The sequence below is a fragment of the Lissotriton helveticus genome, chromosome 12 (assembly GCF_964261635.1).
Source record: "Lissotriton helveticus chromosome 12, aLisHel1.1, whole genome shotgun sequence".
NCBI classification, from domain to species: Eukaryota; Metazoa; Chordata; class Amphibia; order Caudata; family Salamandridae; genus Lissotriton; species Lissotriton helveticus.
The window spans coordinates 120452456-120473662 of NC_136073.1; the positions used below are offsets into that span (position 1 = coordinate 120452456).

The 21207-nt window shown below is 44.8% G+C and overlaps 1 protein-coding gene across 2 annotated transcripts in view; it reads right to left on the reverse strand.

Annotated features, from left to right (window-relative positions):
- STAG3 (STAG3 cohesin complex component) overlaps nucleotides 1-21207 on the reverse strand; it is a 1426160-nt gene that overhangs the window by 56304 nt on the left and 1348649 nt on the right. For both annotated transcript variants that reach the window (XM_078669437.1, XM_078669436.1), the window contains exon 33: nucleotides 276-350. In XM_078669437.1, coding sequence (XP_078525563.1) covers nucleotides 276-350 — 75 coding nt within the window. The remainder of the gene's footprint in view (nucleotides 1-275; nucleotides 351-21207) is intronic.

Consider the following 21207-nt stretch of genomic DNA (forward strand, 5'->3'; position numbering starts at 1 on the left):
TGTCATAGTTATGTCACCATGTGGGGGTTGCCCAGCTGTGAACCTTCATGGTGGATTTTCTGGAATTTGAAGTACAACTATACACATATCGAGAAGGCGGAAGCTGCACAGAGCAGGGCAAATCCTACGTTTCACAGCTGTGCAGTGCTCGGGATCACAGACAGAAAAGCAATCCATTTGGTTACAGCTCTGCTGTTTATGGGATAGGTCTGTATGGTGTATCTTGGAGAATGCATGGTTTCATTCCTTATGAATTTCATGGGTTGGTGACTCACATCACTATCTAGAATGGCCGAGTCCAGCAAGTCAGGAAGGTGCTCCTCAAGGAGATGTTTTGTGCTGGTTACAGGCTGTGGATAAAGCAGATACAATGAATAAGAAAAAGGAAAGTGTGTCATGCAGTTGTGGAAGTCAACATTTAAGAAGACATTTTCTTCCTTTTTATATTATTACAAAATTTCATGAAAATGGATCTCTAGTAAATGCTTACCCTTGAATACCATGCACGTAAAAATCCCTTTCCAAAATTAGTTCTTAAACATATGTTTTATTTAAATTAAACATAATTATCTATTGTAACCAAACGGAATTGAAGATATGCTTAAGTAGAAAACAGTTGGTAATTGCTTCAGACAGGCAGCAAACTCTTCAAAGAAAGAAAAAGTTATTTACCTGAATACTTGTTCTCTACCACAAATATACTCTTGCAGAATTTGAAAATAGTGGCTCTGTGCATGAGCAGGATAACCAGAGCACAATTTGAAGTATTTATTTTCAAACCTGAAAATCCACTTAAATAGAGATAACATTGGAGACAGATTTTTCAGTATTTTTAGGCCTGGCATTAGCCAAGGCCTATTGCTGTTCCAAAAAAATGACTTTAAAAAATACATGCATCCATAAAATAACTTATTTAACTTTCTTTATCTAATTGTATGTGGTAGAGTCGTCCACATTTTCTTTCCGCCTACCATTATGCCCTGGCCATACTTTATTATTTTATAGTTCCAAAAAAGCACCCAGCCATCTTAGAAGGATACAAAGCATTCCAAGGTGTGCGTTTAAGCATGGGTGGCCATGTTAGAATGATTTTTATTAAATATTAAAGTCAATCAAAGATTGTCACCTTCCACACACTGACAATTGTTAATGATTTGTAAGTTATTTTGTGAAAACTCATTTCAAATTCCTGCCTGGGTCGGATCTTACATTGCATTTTACCATATTTTGGCATTACTTTTCTGTTCCAAGATGCACTACTTGTGGCTTGTTAGAATAGAACAAGTTACTAATCTTCAGTACTGCCTTATATGGTAGACACTATCTAGCCACAAATCCCTTGCATTACAATATTCCCCAAGCGTCAGACTTGAGCCCAGTGATTTTCGAGCAGTACCCCTGCACTCCGGTAGGGGGTGTAATCGGCTCTGCATTACGGGAAGTGACGTGCACGGTACCTACATAGACGCAATCCCAGCACGCTGACGTCAGTTACTTTCACAATTTTCCACGCCAGAAGCGCAGAGCCTCAATGAGAACTCACCATTGGTGTGACAAGCTAAGGCCCCAAGAAGGGTGTTCCTTACACTGTAATCTGTTTGCAAATTAGCGAGGATGGGTGGGTCAGTAGGAATCTGCAGCTTAATAGTCTCTACCATATAAGGCGTTATCAAAGGTAACTTGTTAATCCGCTAGAGACTTCTAGCCGCACATTCCATATCTTAGAATAGATACCAAAGCAATACCTTCCCAGAGGTGGGTCTGTGAAGCCAATTTAATCAGAAAGTCCTGCACCATCGAACGAGCGAAGTGGCCATTACAATGGACCTGACTGTCCAGGCATTATTGCTTGGTGAACATGTGCAGGGATGCCTACATTTCTGGCTGACCGAGATCCATGACAGGGACACTAACACAGTGGTTTCAGCCTTGGCACTGGTGGAGTGAGTACGCAAGCCCTCATAGGGTGCTTCTTGGCCAATGCGTAGAAGATCTTAATGCACAGAGAGATCCACCTCGAGATGGTTTATTTCTGCACAGCCTTCCTTTTTAGGCTATTACAGAGTCCACAAAGAGTTGATCGCCCACCCAGAACTCTTTTGTGGGGTCACAATAGAACGACAATGCTCTTTTTGGGTCCAGAAGGGTCGGTCTCTCTTCCTCTTTGGAGGGATGAGGCGGAACAAAAAAGGTAAGCAAGGTGATGCTCTAGTCGACATGGAAGGGAGTCAGCCTTTGGGAGGAAGGAGGCACATGTCCGGACAACCAGTCTGTCCAGGATGTGGCTGAACGGGCTAGGGCGGTCGATCTCAAACCTGGGGAACTGGGTTCGTGTCTTGGCAATGACGCTCAACATCCTGTGATTCTAGGCAAATCACTTAATTTTCATGTGCCTAACAAAAATGTATGTGTCCTTGTGTAACATAACTGGTGCTCATGTTAAGCGCTCGGATACCTTTGGGTCAAGTTTGCGCTATATAAAACTCCAGAAAAAAATAAGTGGTATAAGGAGGGTGTAAAGAGAGTGAGTGCCTGCAATTCGCTGCCCCTCCTGGCCAATGTTATGGCCACTAAAAAGGGAGTATTGATGGTCAACAGCCTAAAGGGGCAATTGTGCAGAGCTTACATGGTGCACACATCAGAAAGATTAGGACAAGGTTGAGGTCCCACTAAGGCATGATTAATGATGGGTGGCGAAAACATATGCTGCCGGCTTTACAGAACCTAGCCACAAAGGTGTCAAACAGAGAACATTGGTCCAACAACTGCCAAGATGATGATACCCTTTAACTGTGCCCAGAGCAGAACCCTTCTGGTCCAAAGATAAAGCAAACAAAAGAGCCTTGGATAAAGGTGCAGAAAGGGCGTTAACATTGTGGGAAGCACACCATGACACAAACTTAGCCCAACAACAGGCATATACGGAATTTGTGGCGGGACGCCTGGCTGCCAGAATAACATTACAGACTTCGGGAGAAAAGTTGAAACCTATCAACTGTCCGCGTTCAATCTCTACGCCTGAAGGTGGAGGGTGCTAAGGTTCGGATGCAGAACCCTCCGCTGTTGCTGCAACAGGAAATCCTCTTAAAGAGGCAGCATGACTGGATGATCGACTGCCATGCTTAGCAGCTTGGGGTACCAGACTCTCCGTGCTGAATCCAGAGCCACAAGAATGACTTGGGCCCGGTTGTTCCTGATCTTCTTGAGCACTCTGGTAAGGAGTGGTATTGGCAAAAAAGATGCACAGGAGGCCACAGCTTCACTCAAGACAAAGCATCCCAGAGTGAATGTCACCTTAGAAATGCCGGTGCGCAAAACACTGACATTGAACATTCTCAGCTGTGTTGAACAGATTTAACCAAGGCTCTCCCCACTGCTGAAAGAATACTTGCACCATCTCTAGATGGTGATGCCATTTATGATCTGCTAAGCATCTTCGGCTTTGTTTGTCCACTCTGGCATTCAGAGAGCCCAGCTAGTGTTGAACCACCAGGGAAATGCTTTATGTTCCAGCCACGCCCAGAGAAGGAGGGCCTCTTTACAGACAGTCCACAATCCCACCCTGCTGTGTTTGCTGCAGTACCACATGGGGGTGGGGGTTGAGGTGTTGTCCGTGAATACCAGCTCCAGCCTTCCCTTAATTGAAGGAAGACAGGCTTTCAATGCCAAGTGAATCGCCGAAAGCTCCAACAGGTTGATGTGGAGCTTGGACTTTGCCGGAGACCAGAGTCCTCTGATCTCCATCTCTCCCAGATGACCATCCGGGCCGGGGAATGAGGTATTGGTCACTACAGTCAGCTCTGATAGGGAAAGTGAGAGAGGTCTGCCATTGACCCAATCATGGTTTGTTACCAACCACTGCAGATCTTTTGCAGTTCCCTCCGAGATCTGGATCATGTCAGAGAGATTACCTGGATGCTGCGCCCACTGGGACATCAGGTCCCACTGCAGAACCTGCATATGTCAATGGGCATGAGTAACAGACAGGATGCAGGAGGCCATGAGACCCAACAGCCTCAGTGTCAGACTTACCGAAATGCAGGATAGTGGCTGAAACATCTAAATCATAGCCTGAATATCTTGGACTTACTGCACAGGAAGAAAGGCCCAAAACTGCACTGTATCCAGAACGGCTCAGATGAAAAGGAGCATCCGATAGGGAGTCAGGTGTGAAGCTCAGTGAGTCAAGGAAGTTTGCTGTAGTGTGGAGATAGGAGACAACTGCCTGGGGCGAGCTCGCCTTCAACAGCCAATCGTCAATGTAGGGAAAGACTGGAACCAAGACCTCCAGATGAGTGGCAGCTACCGCCACCACCTTGGGGAAAACCCGAGGGGCGCTGGTAAGGCCGAAGGAGAGCACAACAAACTGGAAGTGCTCTTGGATCACTGTGAGCCAATAGAAATGTTGAAATAGGCATCCTGCAAGTCCAACGCTACCGTCCTGTCTCCCTGATTGAAGGCAGACAGGACTTTGGTGAGCGTAAGTATTTTGAATCTCTCCTTTTTCATTAAGAGGTTGAGAAGGCACAGGTCTAGGACAGGATGAAGTGCTCAATTTTTCTTTGGCACCAGAAAATAGCGGGAATAACAACCACAACCGACTTCTGATGCAGGTACCCTCTTTATGGCTCCCTTGGTCAAAAGAGCCTGCACTTCCTGATGGAGCAAGGAGAGGTGGTCATCCATCAGCCAATTGTAAGTGTGTGGCGGGGCAGTCGCAAATGGAGGGAGTAGCTCCTTTGGATCATCTGTAGGACACAAGGGTCTGAAAAGTCTGTTAGCCGTGGTGGCTAGGAAGGTATGGATGCAGTTTGAAGCCCCTTTCGTGGACACAAAAAGAGTGGAAGGTGGACTGGGGGTGATGAGGGGTCATAGACAAGCACAAGGACCTGGCCGTAGCTCTCCTGCCCTTAAGACGCTCCAGCGTGGAGTCCGTCTTCTCTCCAAAAAGGCAAGAGCCATCAAAGGGCATGTCCATGAGGCAAGCCTGGACATCCCCTGAAAAGCCAGTCTTTTCAGCCAGGCACGGCGCTGTAAGGTCACCGCTGATGAAATCGCTCTGCCCAGCATGTTCATTTCTCTCCTTCTCCAAGCCCATCAAACAAATAAGGTACTAGCTCCTCTATGGGAAGCATGGGCCGGGTCAGCGTTGGACGCAGCCCTTCTGGCTGTGTGTCAGAGTCGGGAATAACAATGTGATGGAGCTGCCTACGTAAGTTGGCAGCGTTGTTGAGGGCATCGGCACTGGAGTCTCCGGGTCCAGCATGGGATCTATGGGACCAGAGTGGCGCAGAACTTGCAAGCATGGATCCAGTTGGGGCCTCTCCTGCGCATGTGGGTCCGAAGGCACTCCAAAAAGTCTGGGTCACCTAATATGAGGCACATGACCTCATAGAACTCCTTCAACTGGACAGGGGTCGCTCTTAGAAAATCGGGGAAGCATGGAGCGAACCTGGCTTTAGGTTCCGCCGACTCTTGGGGTCTGGAGTGCCTACACCCAGTGTCTCATCAGAAGACTTTAATGGGCGCTGGAAAGTATAAGATCTCTTCAACTTCTAGTATTTTTATACTTGCAGGATTTACCAGACTTCCCTGATGAATCTGAGTGCGACGATGTTGTACATAGACTTTGTCTCTTTTCCCCAGGTTTGTATTTCCTTGATGCTCCCTTGATGTCACTGTATGTTTACCAAGTGACATCATAGAATGTTGTAGTTATTGCTTAAGCCTACTGACAGTTGGAGGCAGGCTGAGGGACATGGAGGTCACTCCTGGTGGGGTCTCTTATTAATTATCTAAAGAACTGAACCTGTAACCATCTTGAATAAAACTACATGAATATATTCCTGACTCAAGAACATCTCTATATACCACATTTTGGCGACTTCTGGACGGGATTTTCAAAAAAAATCTACAGCGTGCAAAAGAGGATTAAAGAAACAACAGCGTGCAAAAGAAAATTAAATAAGGAATTAAATGAGGAACCTAAACTACTCACTCATAAAGAAAAAGAAACAGAACTACGAAAGAAAAACCAGCTCACAACTTCCAAGTAAGCCTCTCATTAACTATTACTTCAATTTTCTACAAGTAACGCCTTACATGGCCCCACCAGTGTCCATTATTACCCGGACAGCCTGTTCCCTAAGGCGTCTATTCATACTTGTGGAAAAGACAAGGCAGATTGTTGTCTGAGCTAATGTTTTTAAATAGCTGATCTACTGAAGGCATGTAACATTTCCAAACTCGAAATTCGATTTAAAGAAATTATTGAAGTTAAATATTACTTAAGTGGAATAAACAGCCAAGCGTCTAAAGACATAAGACTGTTACTGAAATACAAATAACATTCTAATGTGAAAGACTTGAGCTACTGCGTGTAAAAGAAATTGCCAACGCACGTTTTTCCACTTTAATTTACGACATATATTTAGAGCGGCGCACGTTAATTTACAACTTCAATGTCAACATGAAAGATATGAACTGCTGAATTTAAAAAGACTTTGACCATACATAATTTTTACACTTTAATTAAATATATGTGTTTGAAGCAGCGCACGAAAATTTACACTGCAAGGTCAACATGAAAGACACGAGCTACTATTTGGAAATAATACCCGAATTATTCCACTGAAAATATTTTTGGGGAACTATAAAATTTAAGCTTGCCTTTCCTTACCGTTTTACTTCAACCGTTTTTCTGCCTCTACGCCGACCTGATCTCCATCATGCCACTTTTGAAAGTGATGACGTGATGGAATCTCTGAGTGACTCGGCGAAGAAACAGCCTACTCCAAAACATGATCGCGTGCGCATCCAGCCTCATCCCAGCGTTTTGAAGAAGCCCGAGAGACTTCAGAATGTCATCGCGCATGAAACAGACGTCACAACGCGACGTGAACTTCACCTTAAGAGTCAATCTGGGCTTTCCTCTATATGGTAACAGCGCTACAAAAATACAACGAAATTAAAACACTTGCGTCATGTATGTAGTATAACCCCATATATAAAGAGTGGAATGAAAACAATTTTTACCGAGTATTTTCAGCAACCTTGTGAAATATTTCTAACTACATGCCAGAAAATAAGGTAAGCGAATATTGCCACTCATAGTCGACATTCTTCATTTTTTTTTTCGTTGCAGTAATTCAGTTTACCATCCTATGTGAACTACATCAATGACTAATATCACTGTGCCATCTACTGGAAATAAGTGGAACTTTTATATTACTTCATTTTCATATTGAAGTGATTTTCTGCATTTCGTGGAACATTATTAAGACTAACTTCAAAGAGTGACATATTTTAAACTCAAAGAGCGACATATTTTGAACTGTGCAGTCTTTCACAATAGTCAAAGAGGAGACAAAAAATAGATTATTTAAATAACACAATGTCACTCTTCAAGACTTTTTCACCACGATTCAATTTTATCGACCATCATATCAGTACTCCAATGACCCAGACTGCGGTGACTACGTTTTTTATTTTAATTTATTCTTTTGTTCTTTACATGCCATTCCTATGATTCAATATTTAATAATAACATCATTTATACTATCTCTATGTTTAGATATTTAGTAATGTAGAATCATTAATTTTTAACAAAAGTTTACATATTATCATAGGTTTCAGGTTATCTTTTGACATGATTCAGCATTGCTTTATGACTATTACTTACTTGTTATTTATAGTATTCATATTCATACATTTTAAGTAAGTGCACATGAATTGTTAACATGTTACACAGATATCTATACGAGCCTTTTACTGTATATTATACACCTGAATTTATAGTGATAACACTTATAGTCATGATAAATTCTATTTTTTACGGGTAATTCCAGTTACATTCAAGTGAAATTCTGGATGAGCGTATCCCTTGATTTTATTGAAATTCACGGGTTAAGTAATTCTTATAAATCCCGTTAAATTAAAGTTGCATTCCAGGGTGAGTGTATCCCTGCAACTTGTTTAAGAATGAGCATATCTCGTTAAATTTTTGAAATTCAATAAGGGTGAGTGAATCACTTGACATGATATTCATAAAGGGTAAATATATCCCTAGTTATACTTTAAGGATGAGAGCATCCCCAATATGATATTTATATAGGATAATTCATCCTTTTCATATTAATTCTACACGTGTAATTCCTGCAGGTCGTTTACGTGTTACGTTATTAGTATTTAGTGTTGAGTAATTATTAAGTGAATTTATACCACTTTACTGTTATTAAGTATGACTAAATGTATTCTACTGATTGTTTCCGGGTTAAATGACTGTTGGGTGAGTGTATCCCTTCATTCATATTTTCAATTACTCCTTCAAATTTATAATTTTCTGTAATTTAGTGAATAGTCTCCTGCCTTTACTCTTCGTGCTGGTTCACTTACGTTTAGGCAGATTCTTTTTCACTATACTAAAGATACCGGAGACGTCTGGTATTCTTTCCCTTGTGTGTTTCAATTATTTCTTTTATGTTTCTTGCTTTTGACCACTATTATGAAGAGGATGGTGGTGTGCGTTTGTATATTCCTTGTTCTTTCACTCCTCTTCCTGTCTTATAGCTTTTTACATTTTCATATATTATTATTTGGCGCCATAGTTCCTTTGTAAATTTAACAACGTTATAAGTATACATCATTTTGTTCTTTTCCCTAAAGAAAGGAGATATGTTGTACATAGACTTTGTCTCTTTTCCCCAGGTTTGTATTTCCTTGATGCTCCCTTGATGTCACTGTATGTTTACCAAGTGACATCATAGAATGTTGTAGTTATTGCTTAAGCCTACTGACAGTTGGAGGCAGGCTGAGGGACATGGAGGTCACTCCTGGTGGGGTCTCTTATTAATTATCTAAAGAACTGAACCTGTAACCATCTTGAATAAAACTACATGAATATATTCCTGACTCAAGAACATCTTTATATACCACAGACGACTACTGTTGGGACAGGCTCAGCAAACAGTCGGGAGCATGGCACGACAATCCTCTCATGTCTTGGGGTCGTGGTCCCAATCCAAGCATCCCAAACACAGCAAGTGGGGGTCTGTCACCTACATTTGCCTATGACCGGCCCCACATGGCTTAAAACCTGTGAGTTTCTCAGGTCACATACCTCACACCAGAAGACAGCTGGTCACATAATTTCGACAAACAGTAAAAATAAAAACCAGTCAAAAGGTTGTTATTTCTGTTTCATTGGCCCGGGGTCTTGTTTTTGGGCAGACGGGGCATAACGGGAGCTTTGTTATACAATCTGAGACACAGTGTGTTAAAAGGTTTGGGACTGTCGTTTATGGTCCCGATTGGTTTATGTTTTTGATCTATAACTCACATGTAATAGTCACCTGCTTGATATTCAATATGTGGAAGATTATATGTATCCATTGCTTTGACATTTGTATAAATACTTTTTCAGCTGACTCAATAAAAAGTTTTGAAAAAGAAAAAAAAAAGTGACAGACTGGATCATCGCTAGCTGCCATGGAAAGGAAAGAAGTAAAGCCAGCACCCTTGGGTGATGGCTATGAAGGTACAGCTCACATCCCTTCTGGCGTGGATGATACCCCTGAGGAGCTGAATTATGCAACTTACCAGTGCACCAGGGTACTGATTTAAAATCTTCCGGATCCAGTCTGACACCTGGGAAATATATATATTATATATAGTAAGGTAAGGAATCGGTGGCTAGAAGTCTCTATCACATACAATACCGTAGTGCAAAGAAAAACAGCAATAGCAAAACCAACAGCTTTGCTGCCTGAGACATTTAATATTCATTCATTCATTCATTAGAAGGGAAAGGAAAGAACTGATGTCAGCATTGTGGGGTGGCTATTTGGTACTGGACATGTCCGTTCTGGCTCGGACAATGCAGACCTGAACAAAGCCACCTACCAGCACGCATGGGTACTGCTCGACAATCGTCTAGATTCATTCTGACACTTGGGAAATATTTAAAGGTAAGGAATCTGTGGCTAGAAGGCTCTATAAGATATAATAACGTACAGCAAAGGAAATAAGCACTAGCAAGTTCAATAGCTATGCTGCCGTAGCCGGAGGTGCTAGCTTTGCTAATGCCTGTTTAAAATGTTCCCAGTTTAAACCGAATCAGACATGGCAAAGTAGATCTAGCTGAAAACACTATTCTACAATAACTTTTGTGAGCTGAAAAAATAAAAATAAAATGGCACTCCTGTGCAAAAGCAATACCTAGACTAAAAACTCACAGCGACTAAGGGTTCCAGAAGCTGCCCTTACCTTTATTAGGTTGCAGAGCCAGCCAGGCAGTTTGTTAGGGGAGCTCACTGAGACAGCCAAAAAACCTCATTTTGGCTAAGTTTCTGGTTTATAGGGAGGAAGGTGGGATGTTTTTGAATTCAGAAAATATCCAAGAGAAGAACTAGGATTACAGATGATGAGTAACTTGTCCTTTTCCATCATGGGATTCTCTATGATAAACAATTGAACAGAGTAGAAAATGTAAAAACAACCTTGGAGAGAAACCAGAAAACAAGAATAAAGTGTGATATTCTGAAGTATAGCTTTAGAAAGGCATTACATAGGGAGGCCTGACTCTCTAGGCATCTATCCTGTAGTCAGAGTATAAACAGTACTGTTTTGAGAAAGTGTGGATCCATCCCCAGGTGGCTGCCATGAAAAGAATCAGGATTAGGATGTTCCTTATAAGCGCCACAGTAACAACATTCTGTCTGGTACAAGGGGATTTGAGTTTACCTGGCAAAGGCTTTTTGATAACAAATACTATATGAGATAATCTGTGTAGCTTAGGACTTACAGCGAACTATTTGATTGCGAATAGCTCCATGAATTACAAACAGCTGGTTTAGTACACTAAATTCTTTGGTTTTCTCTACATAATATTTTAACACTTAAAGTCTAAAGTATGACAAAACTTTCATAAAGTGATGAGTGGCAAGATTGTTTGGTGAATACGAACGCCCAAAATAACTCTGGGTAGAAAAGAAAGCAGGGTTAATTCACCTTACTTTTATGCAAGCCTTGACATTCGTCTGTATAATGATCTGAAGCTCACGTACCACCTACAGCAGAAGTAGCAATGACTTCAAAAATTATCCCCTATGGCAAATGCATAGGTTGAAAGAGAGCTCTCTTTACTAAAGACAAAACAATATTCAAATTCCAGAGAAGGGATGGTTTACTTAATAGAAAAGAATCTTAGGAAATCTTTCATCAAAGGGGTTGAGGAAAAAGGTGGCCTAGAATCTTTTTTTCATAAGTTGAGATGGCAGCCAAAAGTACTCTTATAGGTGAAAATTAAATGGCAGACTTTGCCAAATAAAGAAGATGAGAACATCACAAAAACACCTCCGTTCCAACGGCTTCTCCAGGCCCAGAGCCTTTTCCGCTTGAAGGCATATGATGATCTTGTGAAGGAAGCTCTGCACCTTTAAAGACGCTGTAGGTTGTATGGTAGGTTCAGGTGGCCATATTGTAGGTACTGCTTAACTAATACATCAGGATCTGATCTGACAGGCTGGGGATTAATGATTTTACCCTAACGGGTTATCTGGCCTCTTGTTTGATAGATGAAAAGGTGAAGTAGGTACAAGTACCACTGCATGCAAAGTATTCTTCCGTTTAAAATCCTCTTCTTCCAAAAGGTGTCTGGTAAGTTTTTCTGCTTTCTAAATGGGCTGCTGTAATGCCGATTCCAAGTTATCTTGTCTTCTCTTTAAAGAACACTGGGTCTACTTTCACCAGTCTGTAAATGTAAAACATTGTGACAATGTAGATCGCAAATGAGTGCATGCAGTTGGAGGAAATTTCAGCTTAAAAGGAGAGGAGGTCCACAGGGGGCACTGGAAACGTACTATAGAGAATGTATTACATGAATGTACTATTACATGGATGTAACTAAATCAAAATTACAACTCAAAATACCACTAAACTGAAATATGTTAATAACAAAGGACAGTCTACAAGTTAGAATACTGGCTACAGTTGGGCTAAGGATTAGGGCAAGGGGTAGTAGTGTTAGGTTTAGGGCATGGTGTAGGACTTCACATGTGTATACTGCTAGATATCCCTGAAAGCGTCAAAGTAGAATTCCAGATAAATAGTATGCTACTAACTTGGTGGATGGAAGAATGTCTGTTGTGTGACCTAAGAAGTTTGTGTTTGAGGTCTTGTGTGAGGACCAGATTTGTTGTTGCACAAAGGCATGAGGCTGAAGCAAAAAGGAGGAAGGGTTAGAATGCTCAAGTATTAAAGCAGATATTTTGATGGGTAGAGTGTTTGAGTGCATTGTTGCCTACATGGGAGAATTTCAGGTCATTTGTTGCCTAAGAAATCTCAACCCATGTCACCACAAACAGGAGGCTGCATTTATGCAAGTGTTTAGGAAATGTGTTAGAAAATGTCTGATTGCAAATGTGTATATCAACAACGAGCAGGAGACTAGGGGCTCCTCTTAGTCCAGCATTCAAGCCCCAATAACGTGTCAAATTATATCAATAAGATATGCAGTTCCTAAGGATACAGAGAGAAGATTAATGGATAGGTCGGTATGTATACCCAAAGGGAACCAGAGACTACTCCTTTTGGAACTGGAGCCTCACACACCAAATGGGTGTCATGCTTCATCCTAGGACTTGCTCCTCATCAGACCAGAGCTGCAGTGCCAGACGGGCAAGGTGCTCTTTAACAGAGATCTTTTTGTTCCCAAACCTAAAGGAGTAGACTATGGTTCTATCCTTTGGATATACATACTGACCTATCTTTTAATGATTACAGATGTGGTCATACCACCTAGGAGATACCGACCATCATTGAGTGTCATGTTATCATAAATTCCAAACCACTGAGTGTGAAGCGACCAGTGTTGGTACATGATCACACAGCAGTACAAGAGCAGAATGTCTTGGGAAGGTTATTACACAATCAACATTAGTAGTATATGCTCTGGGGAGTATGCCCAGGGGTGGCAGAAGGCATAAGGCAATAATGTGCCTATGATTGAATGAAACAGAAGAGCAACTCTGCGTCAGACTAGTTCTACGATTAATGACTCATATGGATGGTACATAGCAATACATTCCAGTGAAGCAGATGATATGTTTTCAAGACATAATATCGATACAAATATAGACTTAACATATTTACTATGTATATTACTACACAAATACAGTGTACAAAAATATTGTCATTCATAGTTAAGCATTAAGAAATCGAAATATTTAACATATGTTGTCAAAAATATTTTGAATTCAAAGATTTTTTTATATAGGCTATATAAATGTTTTATAACAAAAATAAAAATGATATAAAAATGCAAGTAACCAAACTAAACATACTAATAAAAAAATAATATGCTACATACCGTTACAACAAATCAAATTATACAATTGTGAAATTATTAATGGATTAAAAAAATATTAGTCCAATATTATAAAATATAAAATGCCAAATAACATTTACACAACAATATCTTAAAATTCACCAAAATTATATGTTAAAAAATAAAACAAAATTCAAATGACTAGTTAAACAAAAAATAATATAAATATTCTACACAAGTAGCCGGATCGGTTATGCTTATTGGCACTCTCTATAATCCTGCTGTCAAAATTCACATTTCGGGGGCGTTGCTTGGTAAGGCATCATGGCGGACGCAAAATGAAGGGGCTTCGCTCCGCCGAGCGAATATTCCGACCTCATCCGCCAAAACTACCAATTGGGCGGCACTCGTGTCTATCGGATTATCAAGGGGGCTCGGGGGCTGCACTGAGGCCGAACAAGGGTCGCCCTAGACCCTGGATCTGAGCCTTTCAGGAGAATCCCCCGGACCCGGCATCCTGAGCCTTTTGATGCCTGGTGCATGCAAGCAACCAGGTGCAGGACGGGCCGCAGTGTTTTGAGGAGGCCCCCTCTTCAGCTGAAAAGGGCAGCAGGACATGGACAGCTTGGAGGAACCCCAGACCGGAGCCGGTGCAATTGTGGTGTTTGGTCAAGTGGTCTCCCTTGCTCATAGCGGCGGGGTTAGAACAGTTGGTCCGTCACGGCGAGTACCCCCAAAGGCTCCAGCGGTGGACCCTGGTGTGCTGCCCTGGTTCGCCATTTCGGGGCGGAACAGATGCCTTGCAGGATCGTCGAGAGACGCCTAAGGTCGGACGTTGATACTACGCTGGCGCCCGGACCCGGTGAGATAGGCCCGCTGTGCGGGACCATTGACCGTTCCCAAAGAGTGCACTAGTTAGGAAAGTCGGCCGCATGAACTCAGGACAGACTTGAGCCTGCATCACCGGGCCCTGCGGACTGGGCCACGACCAAGGGGCCTCGCGATGTGGGGCCCCACATCCTTCCTCAGGCTGAAGACGCTGGAATGCCCCCCACCCCCATTCTCCACCCCTTCTCCTTTTCTCCTCCAGTGGCAGTGCACCCACCCGTGACTGAGAATTGATGAGGCGCCAGAGCTCCGGGCCTCGCAGGATGGTTGCGCGGTACAGAATTGCTGACATTGCACATTTTCTTTGGTGGCGAATAGATCTAACCAAGGCTCTCCCCACTGTTGAAAGAGACCTTGCACCACCTCCGAGTGAAGACGCCATTTGTGATGGATCATGCACCTGCGGCTGAGTTTGTCAGCCCTGGCGTTCAGGGAATCTGCCAGGTGTTATACCACAGATATATGCCCCGATGTTTCAGCCATGTCCAGAGACGGAGAGCCTCTTGACATAGGGTCCACGACCCCACCCCGCACGGTTTGTTGCAGTACCACATGGCGGTGGTGTTGTCCGTGAACACCTGCACTACTCTTCCCTGGAAAGAGGGAAGGAATGCCTTGAGTGCAAGACAGGAGCTCCAGAAGGTTGATATGGAGCTCAGACTCTGCCGGAGACCAGAGGCTTCTGATCTCCGCCTCTCCCATGTGGCCGCCCCATCCCAGAAGGGATGCGTCCGTCACCACTGTATGTTCTGGTTGGGGAAGGAAGAGGGCACTGCCGTTGACCCAATCCCAGTTCGTGAGCCACCACTACAGTTGTTGAGCAGTGCCCTCCGAGATCTGAACGCAGTCCGACAGATTCCCCATATGCTGCGCCAACTGGAACTTCAGGTCCCACTGCAGAGCCCGCATATGCCATCTGGCATGATCGACTAGCAGGATGCAGGAGGCCATGAGGCCCAGAAGCCTCAGGGTCATTCTGACTGAAACCCGAGATAGAGGCTGAAAGATCGGAATCATAGCCCAAATATCCCGGACTCGCGGTTCGGGAGCATAGAGCCGAAACTGCGCAGTGTCCAGAACCGCTCCGATGGAAAGGAGCTTCTGAGAGGAATCGAGGTGTGACTTCGGCACATTGATTGAAAACCTCAGCGAATGCAGGAGGTCTGCCGTAGTCTGGAGGTGGGAGACAACTGCTTGGGGCGAGCCCGCCTTTAACAACCGATCGTCGAGATAGGGGAAGACTGAAACCCCTGATCGGCGCAGATGAGCTGCGACCACCACCATCACTTTCATGAACATGCGAGGGGCATTGGTAAGGCCAAAGGGGAGCACAGTAAACTGGAAATGCTCGTGGCCTACCGTGAACCGCAGGTAATGCTGGTGGGCAGGCAGGAAGTGGATGTGGAAATAAGCGTCCTGCAAGTCCAACGCTACCATCCAGTCCTGCGGGTCGAGGGCGGACGAGACGTGGGCAAGAGTCAACAGCTTGAACTTCTTCCGGAGGAAGGGGTTGACATTCCAGACATCCAAGATAGGACGCAGGCCGTTGTCCTTATTGGAAACGAGAACGTAGTGGGAATAACAACCACAACCTACTTCTGGGACAGGAATGCGCTTGATGGCTCCCTTGGCCAAGAGCCGTAAACTCCTGCTGGAGAAGGGCCAGGTGATCCTCAGACTTATGGTGGTATTGCGATGGCATGGCTGGAGGGGTAGCCTCAAAGGGGAGGGAGGTGCCCCTTCAGACTATCTGCAAGACCCACCTGTCCGACCTGATGGTGCACCAGTGGGGGAGGTGATGGTGAATCCTGCCGCCCACTGGTGTTTGATGGGCCTAAAATGTCAGACTAGGAAGGTTTGGAGGCTGCTGCAGAGGGGTGGTTGGTGGACTGGCCCGTCAGCTGCCCCCCTGTAGGAAATTGGCTCTATATATACTACACCAAAATGAGGTATAGTGTGAATAGAGTCCAAGTGACCCCAGAGGTAGGCAGAGGTTAAAGTTAGATAGAACCTTACCCTCTAATTGTGGTAGTGTGGTCGAGAAGTAAGGCAGTATCAGAGGACAGTGTTAAGCATTTGATGGACACACTCAGCAAATAAATTCACACACTCAATAACTGAACTCTAGGGCAATTGTATTTGTATAAACATATATACTGTTTTATTTTTAGAACCAAGCAAGCCTGGCACAGGTAAGCATGAAATACTTTTCAGTAATACATTACTGGATATATAGAACAGTTTGAAAATGCAATGGAAATTGTACTTTGTTTGATTTACAGGTGATGCAGTAGGATGCAACACAAGTTATTTTTTACATTACTTTTCTAACTCTGTGCTGGATACCTAGATTCAGCAATGGGAAATTTCCTGGAAACTGGTAAGTAATTACGTTTTGGTTATTTGGAATATTTTTAGATTTCAAAACTCCACACTTTTTGGAGAAAAAGTGTCAATGTTATCCTATGGAGGGAAAACAGGTTAACGGTTCACAGGTAAGTAATCAACTGTGAGAGTTAAGGTTCTGAGGTTAGACTGGGGGGGCTCCCAGGGTCAGTGATGCACTGTTGTTGCACCCTCAGCGGCACCAGAACGGCCGTGTGCAGAGTGTTGGGGCCCAATGTTATCCAATGGGGGATAGGGAGCATCCGGTTGGGGGCTACTGGCAAGCAGGCCACTGGGTTCTGGGAGCAAAGCTCCTAGGGTTAAGGTCAGGGCAAATGGGGAAACAAAGTAGCACAAAAGGTGCACCCTCAGCGGCACTGGGGCGGCAGGGTGCAGAGTGCTTTTTCGACGTTGGGCGCCCTGTTGTTTTCTATGGAGAACCTCCGGTTTGCAAAAGCGCCGCAGGCAGGGAGACGAAGGACTTCTGGGTGCGACCACCACTTGGAGAGGTAAGTTGGGAAGATACGGTTTGGCGAGGCACCGTCGGTTTGCAGGGGTGCCTTTTGGGGTCGGATCTTCTTACCAGCTCCTGGTCGCAGTTAGGGGGGCCTTCTGAATTTAGGCTGCAGGCGTCGGCTGGAGGCTTGAGGCAGGTCAGAGGTCGCCAGATCTTGGGTCAGGATTGCCGGGGTGACCTTCTTGTGGTCTTTTCCCACTCAAGTTCTGGCTGGGTTCGGCGGGTGCAGAGTGGGATGGATTCGCGGTCCCTGGCTGCTGCCAAAGGTTGCAGTTGAACAAATCCAGTGTTCACGGGAGAAGCAGTCTTTGGAAGTTAAGGAAGGCAGGCCCTCAGGGCTTTTGAGGTTGCTGGCTGCAGGACACCCCAGGGTTTCGCAGGAGTAGGTTCGAGGGGAGACAGGTCGGTAGGGCTGGGCCAAGTCAGTGGGCATCTTCCTCTTATTAGCTTTTTCTTGTTGTCAGGCTGTATCTGAGGAAGCAAGGTTCATGGTGCCCCCTAAATACTAGATTTAGGGACGTTACGGGTAGGTAAGGACATGGACCAATGGGTCCCTTCCTTGGGGTGGGTACACCCCCTATCGTGCCACCCTCCAGTGGGGGGGGGGATCCCTAGTTGGCTAGGTCCTCCATCATCAAGATGGTGGGGACTCGAGGTTGTGCTTCACCTCGCCTCCCTCACCTGAGGGGTGGAGTTGGCAGGGGTGGTCACACCTCTCTTCCTCACTTGTTTTTCCCGCCGGTTCTCCCGCCCAAAGTAGAGGGTAGAACCAGTGGGGACCAGTTGCTGAAAGCAGCAAATGATCTGGAGAGGCTCACAAAGGCGGTATACCTTTGAAGCTTCTCCTCCGTGAACCCTGCCCATCCTGGGGGCGGAGGCTTAGCACCTCATCCCAGGATGTGCATTGTTTCAGGCCCCCGAGAGCAGCAAGCTCTCGACCCAGGGGTCGAGAAACATGTCTGGTGGTGTCAGCCTAAGCAGCCATTCATTCAGGTCACTAGCAGTTGGGAGACCGCATTGCCTACCTGCCACGATTTGCCACATTCGTTGCAGAGACTGCTGCCTGTTCTAGGGACAGAGGGAACTTTACCGCTGGGGTCCGCGCTACTGAGAGCGCTGCTGCCTTGATCTGCTGGCCCCCCCCCCGCCGCTTTTTACATCGGACGCGGCTGACGAGCAGGGGGACTACCGGCACCATAATCCCTGGCTGGGCTAGCTCCGCCCATCTACGCCCTTTCACCCGACCGGAGGCACACAAAACATCCCGGCTTCCACACAGGAGTGGGAGACCGCATTGCCTACCTGCCACGATTTGCCACATTCGTTGCAGAGACTGCTGCCTGTCCTAGGGACAGAGGGAACTTTACCGCTGGGGTCCGCGCTACTGAGAGCGCTGCTGCCTTGATCTGCTGGCCCCCCCCCCCCGCCGCTTTTTACATCGGACGCGGCTGACGAGCAGGGGGACTACCGGCACCATAATCCCTGGCTGGGCTAGCTCCGCCCATCTACGCCCTTTCACCCGACCAGAGGCACACAAAACATCGCGGCTTCCTCCGCGTCGCGGGACGCGCGCGGGCGGTGCCGGGCAAAGGGCGGGCCCTCTGTGGCCCTCAGAGGCCTGAGGAGACTGTGCTGGGCCCGAAGTCCTGGTCTATTTGCTGAGTAAGTAGTGATCCACCTACTATTATAGCCCCTCCACCGTTTCCATTGTACGATGGCCACAGCTGCTGCTAGCCCCGCTATTAATGGCTTGGACAAAAACGGGGGCATGTTAAATCGAACTCTGGATGACTATTTTCCCAAAGTAGCTCCTGAGGGCAGTAAAGAACTATTATTAGCAGAGCGGCGGGCAGATCGTCGCCGTTCAATTGAACGTATCAAAAATAGGACCTTGTCTGAGCCTATTATTTCTGTCACCTTGGACAATGATCTGAATACCACACTGTCAGATAATATATCTCCGACCGCTAGTGTGCCCCTACTACTTAAGGAATGTCTAGCTCCTGCCATTTCCCCTACGCAAACCCAGCTAGAAACACTAATCGTGATACACGATCTCCCTAGTTCACCTAATCCTCTCAAAACTATGATCTCACCTACAATCAGGCCGGGGAAGGTAGTAAGAGGTAAGAATCTGGGGCCATTGCCACACAAAATACAGGGGCCCCCACCATCCAAAAGGAGACGAAAAAAATTGGACTTAAACAAGCCCAGATTAAGTCATACAGAATTCGGGAAGAAGTCCAACTCTGTTACTAATACGACTATGGGAGAACATGTCAGCAAACAAAAAATAGGATCTGACTTAACCCCCCTACACCTGTGATACCATCCTCCCAAACAGCTACAGAGTCTGATATTATCCATATTCCATTGGAAGAAGGACTGCATCCAGCCTCCCCTAAGACTCTTTTGGACAATATAGAATTGATTGTGCGAAGTTACATGCTGGCCATAGCAGAAAGATTAAAGGGAGTGGAACTAAGGCTAGGGAAAATAGAGGTGGATCTGACAGTTATTGGGAATTCTGTCAGGTCATTAGGGCCTCTGAAAGCATTACAACTTCACAAAGCTCCAACTCCGATACATACCCCCCTAACACACATAGTGGCTGCAACATCCTCCACTTCTACTATTGACAACAATCAGAAAGCAGCTATTACAGTTGCTTCTAATCACTTGCCAACAGAAGCATCATCTGTTAGTAAACCTCCCAATAAACCTAAACCTAAACAGGTAAAAACATCTATGGGTAGACTAATTACAACACCCAATTATAACACTGATATTCTAATTAACACCCATGCAAGGGAATTAAGTATCCCCACGAATAGACCCTTAAGACCGGAAGAGAACGAGATTAGCCATGAAAGAGGGGGACAGGGTAGGAGACCACCCACGGAACTCCCGCCGGAAGCTCTACCATATGTGGTGGTACTCACTGGGGTTCCTGAACTCTCAAGTGGTAAACGGGAAGGTTACTTTCAATTAAAAAACAAGATAATGCACTGGTTGTCATTGTACAGACCTAAAGCCAGTCATGTAAATGGAGAAATTGTCCATGTCCGTCGCTTATCATGGTTGGGAGGAAGAATAAAAGATATAGGGGGTGATATTGTTGTTGTTAACTTTAGGGACAAAAAAGCCGTTCAATACATCCTGAACTGGCCTTATGGCAACGAAAACAATTGTATTGTACCGCGCCCCTTGACCTATTTTTATCCAAGATCTACAGTATTTCCCCCCCAACATCTAACCAACAATATCTCCTTCACCAATCATTTCTCTAACATGGAGATTGCCAGGAATCCTGCCTACATGCATCAACCAGCCCCAACCCCTGCGATGCTTGGGTGGAATATGATACCGACTAGCCACAACGTAGGAGAAAAAGGAAATATGGCTCACATGATACCATTCACTCCCTTAGAATTATCTAACAGGTTTGAGGTATTCAGTGGCATGGAGGAGTGTGATTGAAGTTTAAAGAGTAGAGAGGATGTTAGGGGAGTTGAAAATGTCTTATGCACTGTGGGGTATAATGAAGAACAAGGGACTAGTTGTCTAAAGTTAGGCTTACGTACTGTTGTAATATGTGATGAAGCAATCAGCAGTTTGCATGTTGTTTCAAATGCAGTGTCTTTTGGGACAAATGAGGGATTTCCTTTGCTCACAATCGCTTCAAGTCGAAAAAGTAGAGATGATGTTAGGGGGGATGAAAATGTCTCATGTACTGTGGGGTGTAATGAAGAAAAAGGAACTAGTTGTTCAAAGATGGGCTCATGTACTGTTGCAATAGGTGATGAAGTTAATAGTAGTTTGTCCGTTGCCTCACCGGTAATGCCTCTTGGGTCAAATGAGGGAACCCCCTTGTTTTCATTGGTTTCATGGAATATAGCAGGGGTGCGTGTGAAATTATGTGATCCTGACTGGAACAAATATATGAACACTTTTGATATCTGTGTGCTACAGGAAACATGGGCCACAGTACAGTTGCACAGGGTTGGCTATAAATCCTATCAAATAGAGGCTGTGTCCTCATTAAGAGGTCGTGCATCTGGAGGTCTATTAATATGGATCAGTGTTTCTATCA